This window comes from Podarcis liolepis (genome assembly GCF_965112155.1).
Source record: "Podarcis liolepis genome assembly, chromosome: 3".
In the NCBI taxonomy this organism is placed as follows: domain Eukaryota; kingdom Metazoa; phylum Chordata; class Lepidosauria; order Squamata; family Lacertidae; genus Podarcis; species Podarcis liolepis.
In genome coordinates this window covers 67,680,229-67,704,741 of record NC_139557.1, presented here as the reverse complement: position 1 = coordinate 67,704,741, position 24,513 = coordinate 67,680,229, and the positions used below count along the sequence as shown (strand labels likewise).

The 24,513-nt window shown below is 40.9% G+C and overlaps 1 protein-coding gene across 1 annotated transcript in view; it reads right to left on the bottom strand.

Annotated features, from left to right (window-relative positions):
• Positions 1–24,513, bottom strand: part of MTHFD1L (methylenetetrahydrofolate dehydrogenase (NADP+ dependent) 1 like) — a 112,861-nt gene that overhangs the window by 48,048 nt on the left and 40,300 nt on the right. Inside the window, exons 18-23 of the mRNA XM_083496415.1 lie at positions 23,993–24,133; positions 20,306–20,374; positions 16,119–16,230; positions 6,243–6,382; positions 2,873–2,914; positions 837–937 (exon numbers count right to left, since the gene is read on the bottom strand). Of these exons, the coding sequence (XP_083352541.1) occupies positions 837–937; positions 2,873–2,914; positions 6,243–6,382; positions 16,119–16,230; positions 20,306–20,374; positions 23,993–24,133 (605 nt within the window). The remainder of the gene's footprint in view (positions 1–836; positions 938–2,872; positions 2,915–6,242; positions 6,383–16,118; positions 16,231–20,305; positions 20,375–23,992; positions 24,134–24,513) is intronic.

Below are 24,513 nucleotides of genomic sequence, written 5' to 3'. Positions count from 1 at the left end.
CAAATTTGCTAAGTGACTCTTCATACTAATGTACTGAACAGCAGTTCACTAGATAAGAGCTGGGATGGAGAGCCTGTAGCCCTATAGATATTTTTGGTAGACTCCAAGTCCCATCAGCCACAGCCAGCATGGCCAATGGTCAGGGATGATGGGAGTTGTAGTACACTAATAACCGTAGGACCACAGGTTCCCCTGTGCCTGGGTAAGAGAATTATACAAAATATCTAAGCAAAATGTCTATACAAACTTAGCACTATTCACAGTTTTAACTTAGGCAAGACTAAAAACAATATGGCTTTATACACCATAGGTGCAAGGTCCAAGGTCCATTCACCACTGACTCCTACAAAATTGAACGTGGTAACTGGCACTGGGTTACTGAAGAGATGAGAAAACTGGTTTCTCCTCCTTCCATGTGTGCTGCTACATATCAGATTGGCTACCTCTATTACTTTTTTAGTCTCTAGTTGCAATCAGCAGCCACTCTCTGGAAGAAGGGGTCACGAGTCAGAGGAGCAAGGAAAGCTGCAGACCTCAGAAAGTACTGAGGTGGCTGTGGAAGGTACACATAGAAACACCTAGCTAACTTAAAATGAATTCAAATATCCAGGGCCTGGTTTGCTGCACCCAAGGGTACTAAAGGAGCTTGTGGATATAATTTTAGAACCTCTGTCTATAATCTTTGAGAATTCTTGGAGAACAAGTGAGGTCCCTACAGTCTGGAGGTGGGCAAATGTTATCCCCATTTTTAAAAAGGGTAAAGAAAGAAGACCCAGGTAATCGATTTCTAAAGACCCATAAGACCCAGCATGGATTTCTACAAAAACAAGTCTTACCTGAAAACATTGAGAGCCACTACAACTGGAACACCAAACTGCTGGGCAATTTCAATTTGTTTCCGTAAGTTGCTGCAGCCATCAGATACCAGCTTGAGATTCTGGTGGACAGAGAACAAAAAGTCAATATAAATTTAACTGCAATAAAAATACTTTTCACTTTTCATTCAATGCTTTTTTTTTTTTACTAAAGCCAGATGGTACAGTGAATTTCTCCTCAAAATCATCATATTAAGAGTTCTTAACCGTCCTTCATTCTAAGCCCCCAGGGTGGGTTGCAACAATGTAAGAATGCAGTATTAAAATCAATTAAAACAGCTTACATTCAGACGAATTGTCAGCAGCATGGCAAAAAAATAGACACTCAGTCCTACTAGCCACGAAAATGATGCCTATCATGCACTATGTCTGTGGATTAATAAAAACAAGCTCCTGAAAGTTGTATAGGCCACAGCCAAGTTTCCCCAGTTCTAACCCACAGCTCCACCTAAAGGGTTTATATGGTAAGCAGGATTAAATGAAGAGATTTCTGCTTATCTCCCAAAGGTTGCAATCCTATGCAGTAAGCCTACTTCTGAACAGAAATATATAGCATTGTGGTTCTTATTAACTGTATTCCATACTGCTTAGAAAACTCTGTTCAACATGTGACTAGTTCAAGGAAGCTCAAATCTGGACAGAATCATGAAATCCAGTCTGCTGAAAAATCTTTTAAGCCTATTATGTCTGAGATTCGAAACTAATTTTGGACACTGCTAATCTATAGATCTCAAGATCTTTACTTGTAGAACTGGTATGGCTGCTGAGCGAATCCACATCTGCAGTTCACATGGGGCTGTTGGTGGTGCACGATGTTACCAGAACAATGAGATTCTTGCTGCTTCTAACTTTTCCGGAAGCAATCCTCAAAAAAGGTTCTACATACACATCCCCTCCAGTCTTGAGATGCACATAGGATTTCAGGACAAAGACTAGGTGATTACCAAGAGATATTTTTGTTTAAGGATGTGTTGAGAAAGGGAAGCCAAAGAGGATATTGAAATGTGGATGTGGGAAACCGTTAACACTTTATGAAGTGCATATGCGAGAGAGACAGCAAAGGCAGGGGACACTCCTTCCAGTGCTGCTGTTTAAGGGAACCCTGATGGATCTTGGGGCTACCGGAATTTTAGATCCTGCTGTTAGTGTGGGATTATCAAATTGGTCACAGAGTCACTCACTGTAAAACTATATGCATAACCTATGGTCAGAATATTTGTGGCATGAGCTTTGAGCTTTGTGGCCAGAAGCCTACTTCCATCAAAACCATGAAGCAATAAAAAAAGTGTTTTGGGAGGAGAAACTAACCAAATAAACAACACAAGAGCTACAGATTGTAGCATCCTTGTTTCTTAAGCAAGAGTTATAGAAACAACATGCATTTATTAGCTCATCAAAACAGGAACACACAAACAGTGTTGCACAATTTGTTAATGCTACAGAAAGGTCTGGACAATTGCTTTGCTTTTTCTTATGGAAAATCTAAGAAGTCCTGCACATTCAGTTATCATAATGAAGGAAAATGAATTTTTGTTGCAAAGTATTTGGTTACATCTATTTTTATAATCATTTATATCCTGCTTCCATAGCCCAGCAAGAGTGTTCAGACACAACTAGGTGACTAACAAATACAACAGAAATGCCAAAAGCATATTAAAACTTGGGGATTTTCTAAATTAAGAGTGGTAAACAAACAAACAAACAAACAACAGAAATTGGAACATAGGGAACTGCCTTATACCATTGGTCCATCTTTCTCAGTACTGTCTACACTGATTGGCAGCAACTCTATGGGATTTCAGGAAGGGAGTCTTCCCCAGTTCTGCCTGGAAATGCTGGGGATTGATCCTGGGACCTTCTGCTTGCAAGGCCGATGCTCTACCACTGAGCTACGACCCTTCCCCTCCATCCAGGAGTCTAGTCTTTGTAAATGTCAAATTTAATTCCTCCGTTACCTTGACTGCCTACAAAGTGACAATGAAAGATTTAAATCTTACCTCTTCTGTATATTCTTTCTTAAGAGGGGCACCAGCTGTCACCTAAGATAACAAACAAGCAGTTAAACAATGGTCATAGAACAGACCTGTCCAAAGAGGTAATCTTATTTTGATACCTTTCTAAAAAGCAGCAAGGGTCAGCATTTATCAGTATCAACAGTGGGAATATTAGAATTTCACATTGCTTCTTTCATTAATTATCGTATCTACACAAGCAGATTATTGATGTTGTAGTGTGATTTGGCAACATCTAGTATTCTTCAAGCCAGCACTAGCTAAACAATGTCAGATTCAAGCCCCGAGTTCATTTTTAGGAGACCTCAAAATAAAACCATTAAGTTTTACCAAAATGTTCATGCTTCCATTTTGAAACTGAAGTTACATTGCACCAGCCACTGCTGGAGGAAACTGTGGCCTGTGAGGAGAGGTTGTAGGTGAAACTCTGCAAGTAGGGGGAAGGGTTAAGCTCCCCTGCTTTTCCCCTGCAAAAGCCTCCATCCCTGTGTTCACACCATTCATCTCAGTTGGAAACTCCAATAACATGTTTACATAACATGCTGTTCCAGGCACATTTTAAGACACTTAAGGTGACTGTGAAACTTTTTTAAAAAATGATAAGAGACAAATATGGACCACCTATTGCCTGTCATTTTTACCATGCTATATAATAAATTGTTCCCCGCTAATGCCCCAATGCCAGATGAGGGCTGCAGAGAGCTGCAGCCTATCCAACAACCACAACCATTGTTACACACTCCTCTTTAGCACATGACTTAGGCAATGCTCAGCATCCTATCCCATTATTTTGCCAAGACTACCACCTGAATGCTAGCTGGTGTTGGCTTCCAGTAGGGGGGTGGATGAAGCAATAACCAGGGAGAAAAGGTGGAGGAGTTGGATGTTGCTGGCAACATGATAAGGAGAGGGTGAGAAAGTGGAGAATCAGAGGAGGAGCTTATGGAGGGAAGGGGCTTGTTAGGAAACCTCACTGAAAGGTACAATTGGGGGCAGGGTTTATTGAGTTTGCCTCTTGAATAGGAGTTGTCAGGAAATGTAACTACTGTCCCACTTCCCACTTTGAAATCTTATTCCTTGACAAATCTTGAACAACCCTGTTGCTTGAAAATGATTATTTTAAAAGTTCAAGTCTGCGAAGCTACATTTGGCAGTTCTTCAGAGTGGAAACCCAAAAGCACAACACTAACAAAGTAAATTGATTCCAGTTCCTGAAAACCAGCAGCCCAGCATAAATATGAAGAACGCCTCAACTGGAAAAGTTAAGGAAGGGAAGTGAGCTAGAAATATTCAAGGGGGTGGAAATCTATTTACATTCTAATTTGTGAATTATATGGCTTGGTGCTTTCCTTGCTTACAGTGAATGCTTCATTTGGCTAAGCGAAGAAGGTGAAACAAGTGTTAGAGATTTCAGTGGCTGTGCTCAGCCTGCACGCAGCTATTCCAAAGAAGGAGTCTTATTTCAACCCAAGTTCTCAGACAAGTAAATACATCCCCTTCAATTGGGGGTTGGGGTTGGTTGGGTGCAAAAGTACTGGTCATTGTTACCCAGTCGACAGGTATCTGCAGCTGGATGGTGAGAAGAGTTTAATAAATAATATTATGACTGTATTCCAAAACATACTCACATGGCAGTAGGTGTCATTGAGATCAATGGGGCTTTACTTCTGAGTAAACATGGTTAGGCCCATGCTGTAGGTAAGAGAGCGAGTTTGCAAAGTATTAAGCAGACAAAGTAGTTTGCAGAAGAATCTGAAAGGTGGAATCAGGACATGCATTCTGTGAGAGAGTTTCAGTGTAACATGAAATGGTGCATCCGCTACTTTAGGAACAAAGGCTGCCAGAGTGAGCATGGAAGATGAAGAGCCAGGAAAGGCAAAGGCAAGAATCTGGTGAATGCGAAGGCAAACTGCAGACAGGCTGAATGTGGGCCATTGCTCACAATGTGATCATAGCAGCTACCACACAATTTTGGAAGCAAAAATTCTGCACAGAGGTTAAGATAGTTGAAGTGGGACCAGTAAATGTTTACAAACAAATAGCAATGGCCCACAGGGAAGTGGTTGCAAAAGCCCAGGAAAAAGATAGGAAGTCCAGCTCTAGCGAGAAATTAAAGTTAAGAAAAAGAGGGCAGAAAGTGACGAAGTAGATGAAAGCCAGACTGCATGCTTGGGTGACAGGATAAGGGAAGGGAAAGTACTCCAAGAACTCGAGAGGCAGGAGAGGGAGATTTGGTTGTAATACATCTACCTTGAGTACTGCTATGATCAAGATCAAAAGAAGACAAAGAAATAGGGGAAAGCTCAGCACTTTTATTTCCAGGGATTTTTAGTAACCCCATGAAAAATACTCAGAGTCGAGAGTGGATTTCATGGTCTTTATTCAGCTCATAGTGGTGAGGAGGAATGAATGTTCCCCCAAAATATCTGCTTTATATACATTATTTACACAATGGGCTGCACTTGATTGGCTAATTCCAGGATTCTCCTGTAGGCCAATCAGGTTGTGGATTCACTTCCACCTGGAGCTGGTTTGGGTGGCTCCTGCGAACCAATCATACTGCTGCATTGTTCTAGAACCAATCAGACTGCTGCATTCTGAATCCTATTGTTCTAGGACCAATCAGACTCCTGCATTTTGGATCCTATTCAACTCAGTACATAACACCCCACCTCATTATATTCAGCTGGTCTTAAATGTACTTAACAGTAACTAGAATCTAGAGGATATCCCTAGTTAGTAGTTCAGGACTTAGGTAATGGCAGAAACAGAGCAGAGTGGGTAGCAGTTCAGACTAGAGGACACAGTGGGTTGGTCATGCTTAGAGAAGCCTTAGTGAAATCAATGGGATGCCCATCAATTTAATTGGGTCTGCTCTAAGCACGACAATACTCAATTGTAACCCCACTTACCTGGGAGTAAGCCCCACTGAATTTGATAGGACCTATTTCTTAGTAGGCATGGTTAGGATTGTGCTGTAAATCTGGATGTAACCCTATGAGTTTATCCATGGCATTTCAAAGGCCAGTACTTGCGTGTAAAAAAAAGAGAGAGAAAGAGTGGGGGAGAAGAAAAATTCCAAACAGACCTAATTCTCCTTGCTAAATTTTTAGTCCTTTTTAGAGCTATCCTCTTTAATACGTCTTAATCCAACAAGCAACACAGATAATGCCACATCTACATGATGAAAGACAGTGAAATGAGAGTCTTTGTTAAATTAGCTTACATTGAGAACTATTTCAGCAATTCTGAAATTAAAGCGTTTATACATATTTCAAATGATAAGGGGCTTTCTCAGGCTTAGGGAGTTCTAAAGATTTATCATTTGTTTTATGAGATAGGTACAGAAACTTACATTTGGCCCACCTCCATGCATCTTCAAAGCCCGCACTGTAGCAACAAGCACAACCACACTGGGAACCAGGCCAGAAGCTCTGCATTTGATGTTGAAGAATTTCTCCATCCCAATATCGGCACCAAAACCAGCTTCAGTTGCTGTTAGGAACAAGGAGTTAGTTAAGAGGGATCAGAGAGTCAATTTGGCAGTCACTAAACACCTAGTGTACACGAACAGAGCTCCATATGTGCAGGGGCTTCTTCCTTCTCTTTTAGGAGTGGTGAGATGCTTTGCATATATGTGGGGCTGCTATTGGTTCAGAGTTTTCAGCTGGTTCAAAACACTGAGGCCAGACTATTGGTGGGGACAGGCTATTGCCAGCACATAACTCTGGTGCTCAAAAGCTTGCACTAACCTGCCCACACATTTCTGGGTCAAGTTAAATGTTCTTCTATTAATTTGCAATGCCCTTTTATAATTTGGGTCTAGGAGACCTCAGGACCTCCAGATCCCTTAGATCTCTACTTGATCATTGAGGTCTTCAGCTGAGCCACTGTTTGTGGTCTGCCACGGCTCAGATGCTCAGCTCATATCCACCAAGAGTTATATGTTCAGTATTTTGTGGAACTCCCTCCTGTTGACCTTCCAGTGCTTACTGAAGACTTTTATTTCAGCAGGCTTTTAAAGTGAATTCTGATTTTTAGTTTTATTTCATTTTTAGTTTCACTGCATTAGGTCTCCTGTACACTGTTTAGAGATTACTGTAATTAAATGATAGACAAATAGTTAAAATAAATGTATAGTCATGCAATCTGTTGCAACAAACTTATAATTAATGGAAATTCTATAATTATATGTAATTAAGGGCAGGATTCACCTAACTGGTCCCATCAGCGGAAGATCTGTGAACGGACTTCTGCTTGCACAATGGGGCTTCCCCACTCTCTTCCCCCATGCCCCCCATTGGTTCGGGGTGTGTGTGTGTGTGACAATCCCCAGTTGAGCACATAGAAGAGAAGAGGCAACTCCCCTTGCAACCAAGAAACCAAAACAAGTAACAACCCCAAACCTCATTTTTAAACAATACATTTAAAAACTGGGGACAAAATACCCTAGTGGATGTGAAGGGGGTATCTGGGGACATGGCCACCATACTGTGGACCCCATCTGGCTTGGGGAGGAGAGGAGGAAGAGGAGGAGGGGTGGTGGCGATGTAGGGCTTATCTCAAAAGTGAATAGAATTTCTTATTTAAAAGACTCAAGTGTGACAAACACAAAGCCAGGAGTGCCAGCACTCCAACTTTCAAGAGAGGAAGGAAGCAGGATGCTGTACAAAAGCTGCTAGGATGAAGGCTACCAACTGCAAAGGAAATAAAACAGAGAGTAATTCTGAAGATAAAGCCATGTGCCAAAACCATGTGCTTTGAAACCTGTTTGTGCTCAAATATTCAGCACAATCACTTTTGTATTATTTCCTGCCTGTAAATCAGAGTGCCAATGAAAACATGAGCGACTGGAGGCCAAAGAGCAAGAAAGAGTCATGATAATCCCTAGTTCAACAGTGACAGAAGTATGAATAAGTCTTCTATTAAACCAATGGGAATCAAACAACAACTTGCAATACATTTTGCTGGAAACCCACAATTAGCCACTGGGACAAGCTAGGCCAAGAGAACCTGCATGCTGTGCAAAGATCCACTGGAGGTTATCAGATTTACTTTCTCCTGATAGGCAGCATGGGAATTCATCACTAGATTTTTCTCTTTGCAATCTACAAGACTATCTGGGCTGCTTTCTCTCAGGAGTTAGAACAGGTGGCAGCAGTAGCAGGACAGGCAATTGAGGAGGGGTTAGATCTCCAGTTGCTAGAGCTTCTTTCACAGAACAGTTTAATGCAATTCAGCCAGTAGTGCAAAAGACTCCAGCGAGTATTTTACAGTAGGTCATATAGGAAGGCACTCTATGTAGGGCTATTTTACAAGCAGGAGTCCCAGAGTCAGATCCTTGCTCAGCCATAACACTTAGGGACTTATCTGACAATATCCAATGTCAGCTTAAGGACGTATCTGTGATCTGATCTGAGTCCTTAGGCTAGGGGAAAAGGAAACCTATGCAATTCCACAGCAGCCAATTTTAGCTGCTCATAAGAGTGTACACTTAACAGAGGCCATTGCCAATCCCAGCACTCTGATATATGTATATACATACATCATGTATATGAATGTACACATATGTACTGTATATGTACATGTGCATTTCAGCACTTGTATATCACTGTCACTTAAAATTTTTAGGTATACACTTAAAATATCACTAGCATACAACTTTAAAATGTAAAGCATGAAGTTGTCCTAAAATAATGCAGTCTGTGCCCTGGCCAAACACTTAAATATTTCAATCTTCTCACTTTAGGTAATAATTTTATTCTCCTGACTTTAGGCATCCTATTAGTGTAAATGCTGTGAGGAAATAGAATTAACAGCATAACAGAGTTCTGTCTTTTCTTTTTAAAATATTACTGAATCTGAAGAGAACTTTTCAACGAATAAAGTTAGGGAAACAAGAAGATGTCCAGAATTAAACATTGTTATAAGACTAGTATTATAGGTCTGTAAGGACCCTGAGAGTCAACTAGTCCAGCCCCCTGCAATGAAGGAATCTTTTGCCCAATGTGGGGTTCGAACCCATGACTCTGAGATTAAGAGTCTCATGCCCTCCTGACTGAGCCACATATATATAGAAGGAAGAATGAAAGGCTAATTAAGGGAAATGCCTTTAACTTTTTCATTATTACTTTTAAAGTATATACTACATTTTGGTGAAATAAAAAAAAAATACCTCAAACCATTCCAGAGACTCAGCATTTGTGGATTATTTCATCCACTTTCTCAGTGCAAAATGTTCTTGGGAAATGTATTATTTCTTTTTTAGAATCCTGAATGTCAACGGCTGATTGGATTTCTCAGCCTTCAGAAAAAGAAAGCAGCAACTATGTTCACTACACTGCAGTTTAAGCAGCTACATATTAGCCCTCAATGCAGCAGTGTTTTGACATGGCAGGGAGCCCTACAAAAAGCAACCACATGTTTCAGTTTGCAAGGCTACAAATGGAACTGTCACAAGAAAATTCATTTATCCCACAAGAAAATTCCCTGTAAACAGAAGCAAACTTTAATGAACGTAACCTTCCTGCAGTCAGCATTTACTATCAACATATCTAAATCAAAACAAAGAGTATGCACTGGAAGACCCTAAAGAGAAACATGCACACTAGGCAAAGTTTCAGGACATGGAATTATGGAGGCCAAATTCCAGAACAATACAAAAGGAAATGGAAATTCTGAATTGTTAGCTGCCATCCACTTCTATGATGTAAACATATTTGTCCTGGTGCAGCTGTCAACAAGGAAACCATGGAAAGGAAGAGTTCAAAGTCACAGAAGCACATGAACTCTAACCCTCTGGATCCAAGGCATTTTGGCTGGTGCTTCTTGTATGCAGCAAATCACCAAACTGAGCAGCTGCCAAAATAAACCAGGAGATATCATGATTCATCTGAAAGGACACCACATTTATGTTACTACAGCAAGGGTAAATGAACTGGCTGTTTGTACAATGTGACCCAAGATCTCTTCCTTTAATGACTGTTCACGGAACTTAATGATCAAAGTTCTATCCAACTATTCCAAACGATCCCACAAATCTTTTATTTTTTTTCTATGTATTTGTGAAATGTTCATGGTGCTGGAGTTATAGGCTTAAAAAAATTGTAATACAAGCCTGTGCAGCAGGAAAAAGACATGCCCCATATAAAAATAACATTTAGTTTTTATATTACATTTTTTAAGTGTTTAAAGCATTTGACATTCCAGTAATTCCTACAGCAACCTTGTGAATTTTGTTGATATTATCACCTCCATCTTCAAAATGTGCGGGGGCTGGGGGGAGAGTTGAAAGATAGAGCTCACCGAAGACTACTCTGTGAGTTCGTGGCTGAGGTGAGATTTGAACCATGGCTCCCTGACTCAAATATCACACACTAAGGCACAACCGCAGTATGTTGAAGAGTAAGGTTACCGTAACTTCTGTCATAGAGCTTCAGTATGCTGATGACAACGTAGTGTGCGCACACTCAGAGGATGACCTCCAATCCATCCTAAATATCTTTGCAGAAGCTTATGAAAAGCTTGGCCTATCACTCAACGTCCAAAAAACCAAAGTGCTGCACCAACAAGTACAAAATAACTCCTCTGCAGCGCCACAAATCCAACTCAATGGTGTAATGTTGGAAAATGTTGATCACTTCTCCTACCTAGGCAGTTATCTTTCCATAAGGGCCAACATTGATGCCGAAATCCAGCATCGCCTGGTCTCTGTGAGTGCGGCTTTCTCCCGATTGAAGTGCAGAGTGCTTGAGGACCAGGACATTCGCAGGGAAACCAAAATGCCACAAAGCGATTATACTACCAACCTTACTATATGTTTGTGAAACATGGACCACTTATAAACGCCATCTCCAACTCCTCGAAAGATTCCATCAACAGTGCCTCTGAAAAATTTTACACAACACTTGGGAAGACAGGCAAACTGGAAGAAGCAAAGATCACCAGTGTTGAAGCAATGATTCTTCAACATCAACTTCGTTGAACTGGTCATATTGTGCAGATGCCTGATAATTGTCTTCCAAAACAGCTACTCTATTCCGAACTTAAAAATTGAAAGCGTAATGCTGGTGGTCAACAAAAGAGGTTTAAAGACTGTCTCAAGGCAAATCTAAAAAAATGTAGTATAAACACTGACAACTAGGAAACATTGGCCTGCGAGCGCTCCAGTTGGAGAAAACCCTTTACCAAAGGTGTCATGGGCTTTGAAGACACTCAAACTCAGGATGCAAGGGAGAAATGTGCTAAGAGGAAGGCACGCTTGGCAAATCAACACTGTGATCAACTCCCAGCCGGAAACCAATGTCCCCACTGTGGAAGGACGTGTGGATACAGAATTGGCCTCCACAGTCACCTATGGACTCATTGTTAAAACCGTGTTTATGGAAGACAATCTTACTTGGCTACGAGTGATTGCCAAAGAAGAAGAAAATGACGGCTCTGTACACTTATCTGTCAGGTGAATAACATATGCTAGCAATCTCCTCAAGGACACAAGGGGAGAACAGCAGCTGGAGGTGGGCTGGTAGAGTTTGAAAAGAAAGGATGGGCAAATATTAAGCTCATTCTGGCCAGCCATTTCTCTGCTCCAATGTACATCTTCCTAAAGCTGCTTTTGGCCTTTAAAAAATCTGAGAAAAGATACCCATGACTGCATGTCAGGTCTAGATTGGCTCTGTACGTATATGGAATCCATCCTATCATTGTGGATAAACACAGAAACATTGTGGCTAAAACAATCTTCTCTTTCCCTAATGCCATATGGTATAGCACCATGGGCCTTACATATGCAAAAGGCAGGCATTTCCTCAGTGCTGACTACTACATTCAGACTCCCAGCACCTTGAGGGCCCTGTCCACCTGCACAGTGGCTTGCACAGTGTGTGTTGGGCACTTTTGATTGGATCCAGTTCCCTCCGCTGGCTGCACTCCAGGGTCACCATATCCAGTCAGCTAAAGCCTGGATCTTCTATTGCTAAGTACCAAATTGTTGTTAAAGGAGGAGCCTCTGCTCACTCACAGAAAAGTGGTGTGTATATTCAGAGAGTGCAGCTTACCCTACATAGAGATAACAGCAGATGCCACAACACTGAAGGCAGTGGTGAATCAGAATGATCAATGTCTCTATCATTTGGTGCAATCATCCAGGACACAGCAAGTTTCGGAATCATCAATCACAACAGCGCAAGGCTGCACCCTAATTCAAATCGCAGGCTGCTTCAAGCTGCTGAGTGGTAAAAAATGTCCCTTTTCTGCCTGCCTTTTCTCCAACAATAAAATAAGTAGGAGGAAGACTCTCTTCCCACTCCGGGAGAATGCCCCCCCCCATTGCACAGAGAGAGCCCACTCTGCAGAGATGGTGTGTTTGTTTATTCTCCCACCCCACCTCAATGCGATCATTATGTTCACTGTGATTTCTTAGGACTTTTATTACAGTACATAGCCCCAGATTAATATCACACTGACATATAAAAAGACTATGAACAGCCTGACCAAGAAGGCTTGGTGCAAATAGAAAGGCTTCGGTTCTCAATTATTCAGTAAAATCGACTGCCATAAAGGCAGCTCTGAGTAGAGTTTTTTAAGAGATGAAAACTCAGTCATTATGGAGGCCAAACTACATGCTATACAGAGAGGTGGATATTAAACTTTTACTCTAGCACAGGCATCAGCTAACATAAAAGAAGAAGGGGTGACTTTTGCCAATTCCCCCTTCCCATTGCGGTCCCCTCTCTCTCCCCCCCCCCCAGCTCCAGAGAGTTGAGCAATCCTCCAGAACAATGTGGAAGGTGGTGCGGGGGAACACAGGCTGCAGCAGGAAGGGGAAATTGGCCAAAATTGCCTCCTCTTATCCAATGTTAGTGGAATCCCCCCACTAGATCAAATGCCATTCTTCAACTAGACTGGTAGCATTGGTTATCATCCAAACATGTGTAACAGTAACCCAAGAGTAGCCCTTTTAGGGAGATGAAAAGCCACTTTAGGAGGGGACTTTTTTGGGAGCACATAAGGAGTGGCAGAAAAGGATACTATTCCTTTCCCAGTCTGCCATTTCCGCCTCCAAATCTCCTTCTCAGCTGTCCCACATGGGCTTTCGATTGAAAGGTATCGCTATTCTAGCCTTGTTCAAATAATATAAGTTGATTCACCCATGGATTTTCTTATGTTCGGTTTGTTTATGAGAAAATAAATTGCAGAAATGAGGTGGAGGGGAAACAGCTACTACTCTTTTTTGCCATGCATATCTAATTGGAACCCCCTTATTTTGTGAATTGATAGGAGTGAGCTATGAGAAGCAGCACTCTTGACAGTGTTGCTGGATTTGATTTATGAATTCTTAAAAACAGAAAGAGAGAGACTGACCTCTAGTATTTTTTTTGCCTGTGGGAGACAAAGAATTTTCCTGTGCTAGCTATATTTCACAGTGGGGGGAAATCTGCTGAAATGGCTTATATTGGAGTCTATAAATTATAATCAGAGATGGCGCTAGAGCAATGTTTGTTAGCAGGCGTCTAACAGGATATTTCAATTATCAGCAGAGCAGTATACATCAAAGTTTTCTAAAAACACAAGTGAAAATAAATATTAAAAAGTAAACTGAAAATAAATATTAAAAAGTAAAAAGTGTATCTTTGAATATCTTTTAAAAACAACAACAACCAATGGTATTTATATAACAGAATATAAGAGTTCAAGTCTAAAAGCTCTTGACTTTTATAGTGGCTTTCAATATACTGTCCACCACATCCTTTGAAGTCAGGCGGAGAGACCATTCTTGGGGTTTCATCCCAATGGGATGCTAGGAGGGTGATATGGGACAGGACATTTTCCATGGTGCCCCCCAGCCGTCTATGTGGAACTACAATCTACCCCCACCCAACCATGGATAGTTCTGATCTGCTGCTGTTATTTGCCCTGTAGCTTACATAATTTTACTGGTGATTTTATAGTACAGTAGTTTTATTTGTAGTGTGTGTGTGTGTGTGCGTGTGTGCGTGTGTGTGTGCGTGCTTTTGTGTATTTTTGTTTTGTTTTGGATTGTGACCATTATTAATTTAACATTTGACCCCCAAAACAGGAAAGGATCATTTTTACTGCTTCAGTAAGCACTGCATTTTCTTAACTATGAAAAGAAATGGAGCTACAAATGCAAGAGAGTGAATGTTATGACATAAGATAGCAAGGATTTTTGAATTTAACACTCACTGGAGCACTCGACACACAGTGATTTTTCAATGAAGTCAAGCAAAAACAACTATAAAGAACGCTGAACAATGCAAATATTAAGACATCACATGTGCTTTGGTGCCAAACGGGGTTTAAAGCAAAGCATTTACTTCCTTTTTTGGAGAAAGAACTCCCACCAAAGAAATACTGCAAAGCATTTTACAATCTATTAAAAAAATTGCAGATCATTCTTTCTTGTTTCAAACACATATGCTGCACTATTTTTATGCAGTGATTTATAAACCTTTTGTATAAATACACTTTTGAGCATAGATAAGTATATATAATATAAACTTAAATACTTCTGAGCATATATACAAGGATTTTTGAAATACAGCTGTGCACATTCTGCACAGATCACTAAGCAGCTACTGCAAGTAGTTTTGTTCTGATGAGCATTTCCACTGCAGAATAAAGCAAGTAAATTATTCATAAAACTTATTAAAGCTTACTTCTGCTTAGGTTTACAATACACGCAAAGCATGCCAAAATTTCTCCAATTATCTGATAGTGCAAGCACAGAAAGACTCCTATTTTTCTATATGGGTGGGGGAAGGGTGTATTGGGAATACTGTGTATGTTATACAAAGTGGGTTGCATCCAACATTGCACAATCAGAAGGCAGCTCATGAAACGTATCTTTCCCTTCTCCTTCCACTCCACAGTCCCCTGTGTCCTCTAAAAAGCCTCTCCAGAGGCTCGGGTAGAGGGGGACCTACCATGTGTTATCTGAATCCAGGGCTGCAGAGGGAGAAGGGAATTGCCTCAAATCAGGGGGAGCTATTAGAACTGACCATGCAGAAAGTCTTGAAATGGAGCCCTTCAGGGAACTGGGCTAGTCCATGAGTTGCCACTTCTTTCTGCATATTGTGGCCCTCTTGAGCTACAAGAACCATTCACAAGCTCTCTGCACTGGCCTATCCCTCCTCCGTGTGACTGGTCTCTGCCTTTGTTAATCATATTACTTTTTGTTCATTTTATGACTGACTAATTAGTGTTAGTTGAATTAAAAAAACTTATTTGTATTGTTTATTATGAATGGCTTCACTCAGTAGAGGTTGTTGTTCTTATGAACATTGTTGTTGTTCAATTCAACTTATTGGTCACTTTTTCTTGCAGTAGCTTACAATCATTATGTTTATTTCAGATGATAGCATGAGTCAATGATTTCAAGCTGTATCTCTGTTTAAGATGTCATTCTGCAAACAGACCTAATAATAAACCATTTGCTTAACTTGGCCATTTACATAATATTTGTCTGTCTGTCTGTCTATCTATCTATCTATCTATCTATCTATCTATCTATCTATCTAGTTATCTAGCTATCTATCTATCTATCCTCTATCTAGTCTTTTGTAGATATTAAATATATATTTAAATTTTATCGTGGTCCTATCCAGGGCTGGTGCAGATGTAATGGCTTAACATTGCTTTGGCATTTTGCTGCAGAACTTTAGGTTCATTGGTCCTTGCTCCTTCTGACTGCACTTCACCACCCCCACCCCCACCCTGTTTGTCTTCCCCTAGCCAGTACTGCTTCTGATCATCACCAATTTTGCTTCTAGAATCCGCTGAACTTCTAAAAGGTACACTTTTCAAGAAAAAATGTACCTTTGAGATCCTCATTGCTAAGGATAATTTTAGCAATGGAATTCAACAAAAAGTTCTCTTTCAATCTGCATTGCTTTGGAACACTATTAAAGAGTTGAAAGCACCCCTTTAAAACCAACATTATCCCACTGTGAAAACTGAGCAGAAGACAGGAATACTAGCCTGCCTCTGGTTTCAGTGGAAATCTAGCTAGGCAAATGGATCCAAGTATAAACAGGGAATTCCAAATCAACAATACCTTTTGATCAAGAAGGTATCGAGATCACACACTAAAGTGATGTTACATAAACATGATACACATCACTTGAGTTAAAACAACACTTAATCATTAATTTCAAATGAAACTACTCCAGCTCCACGTAAACATTCCAAAACAAAATGAGCTTGTACTCACCTACAAATCCTTCTTTGCCAACCAATTTAAGGGCAATTTTGTCTGCCAAAACCGAAGAGTTACCATGAGCAATATTTGCAAAAGGCCCAGCGTGCACAAAAACTGGGGTTCCCTAAAAGTATCAAAAGCAAAGGCAGAACTGTAATCAGAGCACAAGAAGAAAACAACAGTTAAGACCTCTTACATTGTACTGTACTATATTCTACGTTGCTCTTGTGGAGCAGTGAGGCTTATCGTCTGGACTGGAGCAGGAGAAAGTGGGCTGCAGTAGGACAACAAACAGCCTTTCTGAGAGACCTCAAGGACCATAAGACTGTATCCACAGCAGCAACAGAAAGCTCTGCATCCTGCTTCTATCAGGATAGTTTAGTAACAGTGTATGCTAGGTGTTCCAGGAGGTAGACTGAGAGTTAAGGCAGCTTTAGTAATTAAGCTGGTATTCATATTTAGGGGTCTGCTTTACTTGCTCAGGAAAAACCATTCTTTATAGCAGGCATGGAAGCCTCTGATTCCAACTGGGACTGTGGCAGAGGCAAAGTGTTAAATCCCCTATGCCATCCCATGCCACACTCCCAATTCAGCTAATTTTTTCTCCCTGCCCAATGCTGGCTATTGCTGTTTTTGTTATTTACCTATATGATAAAACATCATGTCTAGTTTGGCCCCAAGAGCTTTTAGAGCCCCTCCAGCAGCCATGCTAACCAGGGTATCCACATTCAGGTAGCTGCTTTACTAGTTAAAAACCTTTTCTCGTAATACTCCAGCTGCTGAAGCAATTCCTGCCTACTAAAGAACTCTGAAAAACGCCTTTTTTCCAATTGCTTCTTTTTGCAGGGAAGTGTCAGGTCTGGCATTGCAGCTTCCAACTATTCATTGCCACAAGTCAGCTGCTTTAACTTAGGCTCCTGAGGCCAGTTTCACTGAGGCTGCAATCCTATACCACACTTACCCAGGAGCAAGCCCTATTGAACTCAGTGGGGCTTATGTCTGAGTAGACACATATAGGACTTCAGTATTCACAGTAATTAAAAGAAAAATAGTGTATCTGGTAGCTCTTTTTAAGCTGCATTTGATGCATGGGATTCTAATAAATGTCTATCTGATTCAACAACTCTAAAATTCCTCTAGGAGACATATGAAAGGGAGAACCTATGGTGATTCCACCTGTGAAAACACAAGTTTTCTTTCATTAATGGAGGAGGCCAGGGGGGTGAGGAAAGGAATGTAATATAAAGATGGGGTGGGGTGGGGGAGTTATCCAAAAGATGGCATTTTGTATCAATGATCTGATAGCTATTCTGCTATGTGCGCTTTGAAACTGAAGCTGGAGAACAATGACAGAAACAGCAAAAATAGTCTCCTGCAGTATCAGTATCACTGAATAAATACAATATACATTTATTCTTTTCAAACTAATAGAAACTGCCACTGATCATTTGCTATCAGGGAAATAAATTTCAGTAGTTTATGGGTGTCACTCAGTCAGCAAGCTGCTTTGTACAGCAAGCCTTATACAGTGGTACCTCAGGTTAAGTACTTAATTCGTTCTGGAGGTCTGCTCTTAACCTGAAACTGTTCTTAACCTGAAGCACCACTTTAGCTAATGGGGCCTCCTGCTGCCACTATGCCGCCGCTGCACGATTTCTGTTCCCATCCTGAAGCAAAGTTCTTAACCCGAGCTAATATTTCTGGGTTAGCGGAGTCTGTAACCTGAAGCGTATGTAACCCGAGGTACCACTGTAGTGAATATTACTGTGCTTGGGTCCTCGCTTGCAGAGCGGTATTTGATTAGTGTTATAACCCATTGAAAGATTTACAGTGCTCCATAAATGCATAGCAGTAGTATTTGAATACTTCCTGAGGGGCTGACAGGAAACAGAAAAGGGTACATTTCAAACTTTTAAAAAGCTATAATACACACCCACATTTATCTATCCATTCTCAGAGACCCATCTCCACATGCTCTTCACTTGTTGACTACTTTTCTGGGTTTTCAGGACCAAGTGAAGACCTTTTTATTTTACCAGGCTCTTTAAACTTTGTGTTAAATCTAAAGTTCATGTGATTTGTGTGTGTGTGTGTGTGTGTGTGTGTGTCACTGAGATTTCCCCTTCTCCCATTATACTGATTCTGCTTCATATTTTATTGTTCATAGTTGTACTTTTTATTTGTTATTCAGTAACATATAAATATTGTTAAGATAACAAAGTGTAAAAATTATCCATAGTCAAACACAAGCTAGAATTGGATGTGGCTTCCTCAGGCAGATAAATTATGTTGGGGTTTTCTGAAGAGGGAGGTACAACAACACAATAATGTTATAGTGCTTTACCAAGCAATATCTTCTAACACCTATTTCATCATGATGCCCATGATTCCCAGTTTCTTATGGAAATATTGTTAAAACATCCATGTACATATCCTATTTGACCACTTAATTGTTGTCTAATAAAACCAAACCAAAATTAGGCTCAGACAAGGCTGGTTGTAAAAAAAATAAATCACCACATAACTGTAAACCAAGAAATGTGATAATTCAAACAAGTTTTCAGCCAAGCAATCATGTGTTCTGTTTTAAAGTACACATATGTTATGCAAAACCACTCTAAGCAAAGATCCAAAATGAAAATATAATGATTTGGGTTCAGAGTGGCTCTTTCTCAAATGGAAGGTGGCTTTCTATTTGTAGAAGAGCTGGTAATCCAAATAAGGCTCCTATTAGGCTTCTATCTGCACCTTCAAAGACCATCACTTCCAGAGCCAGAAGTGGCTCACTGGTTGGGGATGAGCCACTATACTAGCTTTCCAGTATTTATTTATTTCCCCCCCTATTTTTTTTACCTTACTTGATTGTAGGAAAAACCTCAGAGCAGTTTACAATGACCAGTAGGCAGGTCACTGTTGCTTACCAGGAAGGCTAAGGTAGCAGGGTGGTCAATGCAGCGTAAATGCATTGGTGGTGCCAATCTGGCACTCCTCCTGGATTCTCAAAGGTCATCGGAGGAAGCAGGAAATTGACCCCTAATTGCCATCCCTCTCCTTCTGTGAACAGAGCAGCACTCACAGTTTCTCTGGATCCAAACCAACAGATCCTATTGTTTTTTCCTTGCCATTTTGCAAGCCAAGGGGCTTCCAAGTAAAACTGCCATGCTTAGAAGTAAGCATTCACTATGCTTCTGTTTCTGAAGTTGCACCAATATCTTTTCTATGAATATATATTTGAATATGGTAAAAGGGTATGTCTTCACAGATACCATCTTTTCTTTAAATAGACATCCCATTTATTTACTGTTTATTTATGACAGGTGACACTTCATTTCAGTTCCTATAAAAGCTGAGGCTGTGATCTCTGTGGCTTTTATGTACAGTGGTGCCTCGCAAGACGAAAAGAATCCGTTCTGTGATTCTCTTCGTCTAGCGATTTTTTCGTCTTGCGAAGCAAGCCCATTGACGGATTAGCGGATTAGCGCTATTAGCGGCTTTTAGCGGCTTATCTGCTGATCGGATCAGCTGATAAGCGGCTTAGCGGCTTAGGAAAAGGGGGGGAGGGAAAAAAAGCAGCAGGAACTCGCAAGACATTGTCGTCTTGCGAAGCCCATAGGAAATTCGTTTTGCGAAGCACCTCCAAAACGGAAAACTCTTTCGTCTAGAGAGTTTTCCGTCTTGCGAGGCATTCGTCTTGCGGGGCACCACTGTATGCTTAACTCCCATGGAGTGGGCTGGGATTTAAGCTTGTATAGATTGCAACCTCAATTCTTATTAATCATGTGGATCTTAAGAAGGGTAAGTGGAGTTCTGATCACAGAATGGAGCTTTCCTACCTCTCCCCTCTACCCCCTGTTCCCAGGCTGCTCCTGAGAGCATCTCAGAAACGATGTGGGGTATGGCAAGGGGGTGCTGAAAGGGAGGTGGGCGGAAATGGCAGAACTCCCCTTGGATCTGCATTTCTAGCACAGGTAATGCTAACTGAAATTCAAATGTTCTTGGACTTGGGAGAGGGGAACCCTCTCTTAACAACATGCCTTGTGAAATGCCCATGCAAATCAAATATGAAAAGGACGAGTCATGCAGTATAAACAAGCAAATGTTTAATTTCAATTTTTAAAAAGACAGCACTTTGGCAACTTAGATATAGTTCTTTTAAAAAAGGGAAGAGAAAGGTTAGGGTTACACATGATTTGACTGACCTCTAATGTCTGCATCAGTGTTGGTTTAATTGCATCCTTCATCAAAACCGCCAAAGCACCAGTTACTCCCTAAAAAAGAAAAAAAAAACTGCTTATAACTTGCAGCTTATAAGTTCAAGTAAAGTGGTTTATAAATCAAAGTGTTTAGCTAAACACAAACCAACACACAGCTGTGAAAAACATTGTTATCTCTATGTAGGGTGGTGCTAAAAGTTCTGGAAATGCCACCTCCATCACTATAAATTCTGAATGGGAGGTAACAAAGCTTCTAAGTTATACAATTCAATACAACACAATTTTAAAAGTAATACATACACTGAACATGGAAATATTTTAAGGCACAGACCCACACATTGTAGTTTGCCTTTCTTAGCCAGCCATGACTTGTTATTGTTACCAGCCTCACCCACTTCCCCAAGATCATTGCACAATATATGGTGGTGGTCATTTGCTTAGAGGACATATTTACAGAAGAAAAGTATTTCAATAGCTTTCACAAAGAGAAGTTGTGGTGGGGCTGCGCCACTCACCTGAACCTCAATTTGGTTGACTAACTACTGCATATGTATGTTGGGATGGAGATGGGGAAGGAGAAGGAGAAGACATGGTCAGTGTAGTGCAAATGCACTGGAAGGAGCACTGAATTGTATCCATCAGGCGTGTTTGCACTGCACCAACCTTGCCACTCCCTCCCTCCGACAATCCATCCCAGTAAGCAGTAATGCCAGAGATAGGTCAGGTTAGCAGCATAGCCACACCACTTGATACTGATAGCTACTGGTCATCATAGTTTAATGCAATCTCCAGGTTCAGAGTATGGTCTTCAGTATGCTTCTGAATACCAGCTGCTGGGGAACAGGAAAAGGCTATTGCCATCATCTTCTGCTTGTGGGTTTCCCAGAGGCATTTGGTTGTAGGAAACAGGGAGATAGTCCAGATGGAGTCTGACATAAGACCACAGGGTAGATGCCCTTTTCTGTAGGTACTCAAACAGTTCCAGCCAGGAAGCCAAGTTCTCCATTAGGTGGCACTGGACAATTTGCTATTGATAAAGAAGGCTGTAGTCAACATCCGCTTCTTCCTCATGGCCATTCCTAACCCATTTTCCTGCTCTTTAGGGGTTGATGCAGTGTCTCTAATAACACATTGTTTTCACTGAGGAACAGAGGTTCAGAAACTGCCCCCCCCCCCGATTAAACATTGAATTCTGTCTGATAACTGTCTCAATGCACATTTATGGTATGATAATCCAGATACTCTCTCATTGGATATTTTGCTTGATCAAGTTTGAAATAAAACCTCCTAGGAACTGGTTGTTTTAAAAGGAAAGAAAGAACTCCATAAAGAATTAAAACATGCCTTACATAAAGACACCACAAACACAACTGGAGCCTAGGGTTCCAAGACAACATCCTCACCTGTATGCTATTTGTAAAATGAGTATATTCAATGTGAAAAAGAGTCCTCATGCAGTAATTTGAGAAGCTTCCTTACTAAACAAATAGCTACATATTTATTTAATATTCCTCATGGCTGCTGAAATACTAATCTTGGGCATGCCAGTTTAATTTGCCATGGAGATATGGCATCTGTCTATCAAACATTTTACGATAATACCGCAGCCAAATTGCAATCTAGTCTTTAGAACCCTGCTCAATGAGCACCATATTTTGGCAACAAATTCTGTAGTTCAATTACAGAGGATGGCTTTTAAAAATCCATTACACTTGTGAAAGGAGCCTCTGAGTTTATGAAATATTCAATTTATCTTTTCTTTTCTGCCTCCTCCCACCTCCAGCCCTTGCAGCATCTGGTTTTCATCTCCTAGTGTGTATTTTAGATTTTATTACAGTACACTGAAAATGTGGTATAGCACCCTGAAATTAAGAGCAATTGCATATTTGCATGGTATATTAAACATTATTCATATATGAAATTAAAGAGAGGAGGAATTAGAGTTTAGGTTGAACATTAAATAATGAATTGAAAGCTACTTGTAAAAACATCAATTCAATATAGGGAAAGTTAAGCAACTTTAAAAATGGGTTCATTTTGAACCCACGCTGAGTGTTAATAGAAGCAGGCACTCAGAGTGACATTAAAATATTTCTGAGACCTAAAATTTAGGACACTGTTCTATTCTACAAAAAAAATAAAAAAATATTTGCAGCTGCACTCCCAACATTTAATTTGCAAACTCCAGTCCTGCTTTTGAAGGCTCAGGAATGTATGCATGTAAGTCATGTTTTTCGAACTATTTATTTATTTGGACATTTATATCCTGCCCTTTCTATGATAAAACCATACTTAAGGCATGTTACAGATAAAATTAAAAACAATCTTAACAAAAAAAATCAAAACAAACAGCAGTAGAAACAGCATCATGAAGCATCACTTTCTAAACTTGTTCTCTTCTCTTAGCCCATTTCTCAAAGAGCATGTTTAGTTTAGAGCATGCAGAGATGCTGGCATGTAGTCATATGCATATAACCTGATTATCTTTGCAAAGATCTGTGATTAACAGCAGGGGTGGCCAAATGCTCACCTTCCAAGTATCTCTGTCTGGCCCCCTTGGACCCTCCCCTCCAGGCCACACCCTTCACTAGTCTTGCTTTGCTTGGCTAGAACTCTGACAATGCCTCTTACGTGCTTTGATGGAGAACAGAGAGTGGTGTGAGACCATATACATAAACTAGTAAAGATAAAGGGACCCCTGACCATTAGGTCCAGTCGCGGATGACTCTGGGGTTGTGGCGTTCATCTCGCTCTATAGGCCGAGGGAGTTGGCGTACGCTTCCGGATCATGGGGCTAGTATGACAGAGCCACTTCTGGTGAACCAGAGCAGCGCACGGAAACGCCGTTTACCTTCCCACCGGAGCAGTACCTATTTATCTACTTGCACTTTGACGTGCTTTCGAACTGCTAGCTTGGCAGGAGCAGGGACCGAGCAACGGGAGCTCACCCCGTCACGGGGATTCGAACTGCCGACCTTCTGATTGGCAAGCCCTAGGCTCTGTGGTTTAACCCACAGCACCACCCACGTCCCATAAATAAACTAGCTTCTGTAAAAAATTACAGTAACTGCTCTGTCCACTTTTGCTTCTGACCCCACCCACTACTGGAATGTGACCTCCAGAAGATTGTCCAGAGGGGAATGTGGCTCTGCGGCTGAAAAAAGGTCCCTCTCTCAGTTTAGAGTATTGATCCAACATAGCATTATAAAGGGGAACCAAACAAGACATCTCTAACCCCTTGCAAAACCATACACAGGGACATATAATTAGAACAAAGCTGCAGCTCTCCCTGAATCAGGCTGGTGTGATGGGACAGGTGGGAAAGCTATCAACCGGCCCTGGTTGTATGTGAATTAATAAAAATCCTTTGCTAAAGTGAATTAATCCTACCGTATTTTGCTGGCAAAGGTGAAGAAGGTGAACAGAGTCTCTCCGTTCCTGAAAACATTTGCCCCTCTGCCAGTCTGTTGTTGCCCAACTTTTGAAAACCACTGATATAGGTGGGATGAGTTGTTAGAAACAGAAAATAACCCACAGTTTTGACCAAATTTGACTCTTCTGGCAATAAGGTGCACCCCAGATACACACTGTCTCTGAATGTGGGTTTTTATAAGAGCTGCATTGTGTCTTAATAAGCAAAAGTAATAAGAAGAATCCTGGGGTGATCCATACCAAATCCTCTGCTGTCACTGGTTGTCCTTTTTTGTCATTAGCAACAACAATTTTCCCCATTCTTTCTTTCATATCTGACAGACCACTGGCCAGCGCTAGGATTGCCATGATTTCACTTGCAACAGCTATATCAAACTGAGTCTGTAAAAAGAAAAGTACAAGTTTATGAGACAAGAGACACCTGGAGTTCTAATCCATAGCTGGGAATCTGATGAACGCCACCTTGAGTTCCACCATGGAAGAAAGGTGGGCTACAAATGAAAGCAATAAAAGAAGATAGCATACCACCAGTGGGCAAAGCTGATAAGGATCAGCACAGAACATGGATAAAAGAACATGGATAGTTGCCATCCGAGTTTGGATTTACTGACTGTATACAGATGAGCTCTGTGGCTTGAGCACATAGGCACTTCATTCACTTCTCACTTTGCATGAGCCAGCAAACTAGTTTCATGTGAACTTGAAAACTAAGGTTAACAACTTTGGAACAAAACAGGGTATTTATGCTTTTATCGTAGGTT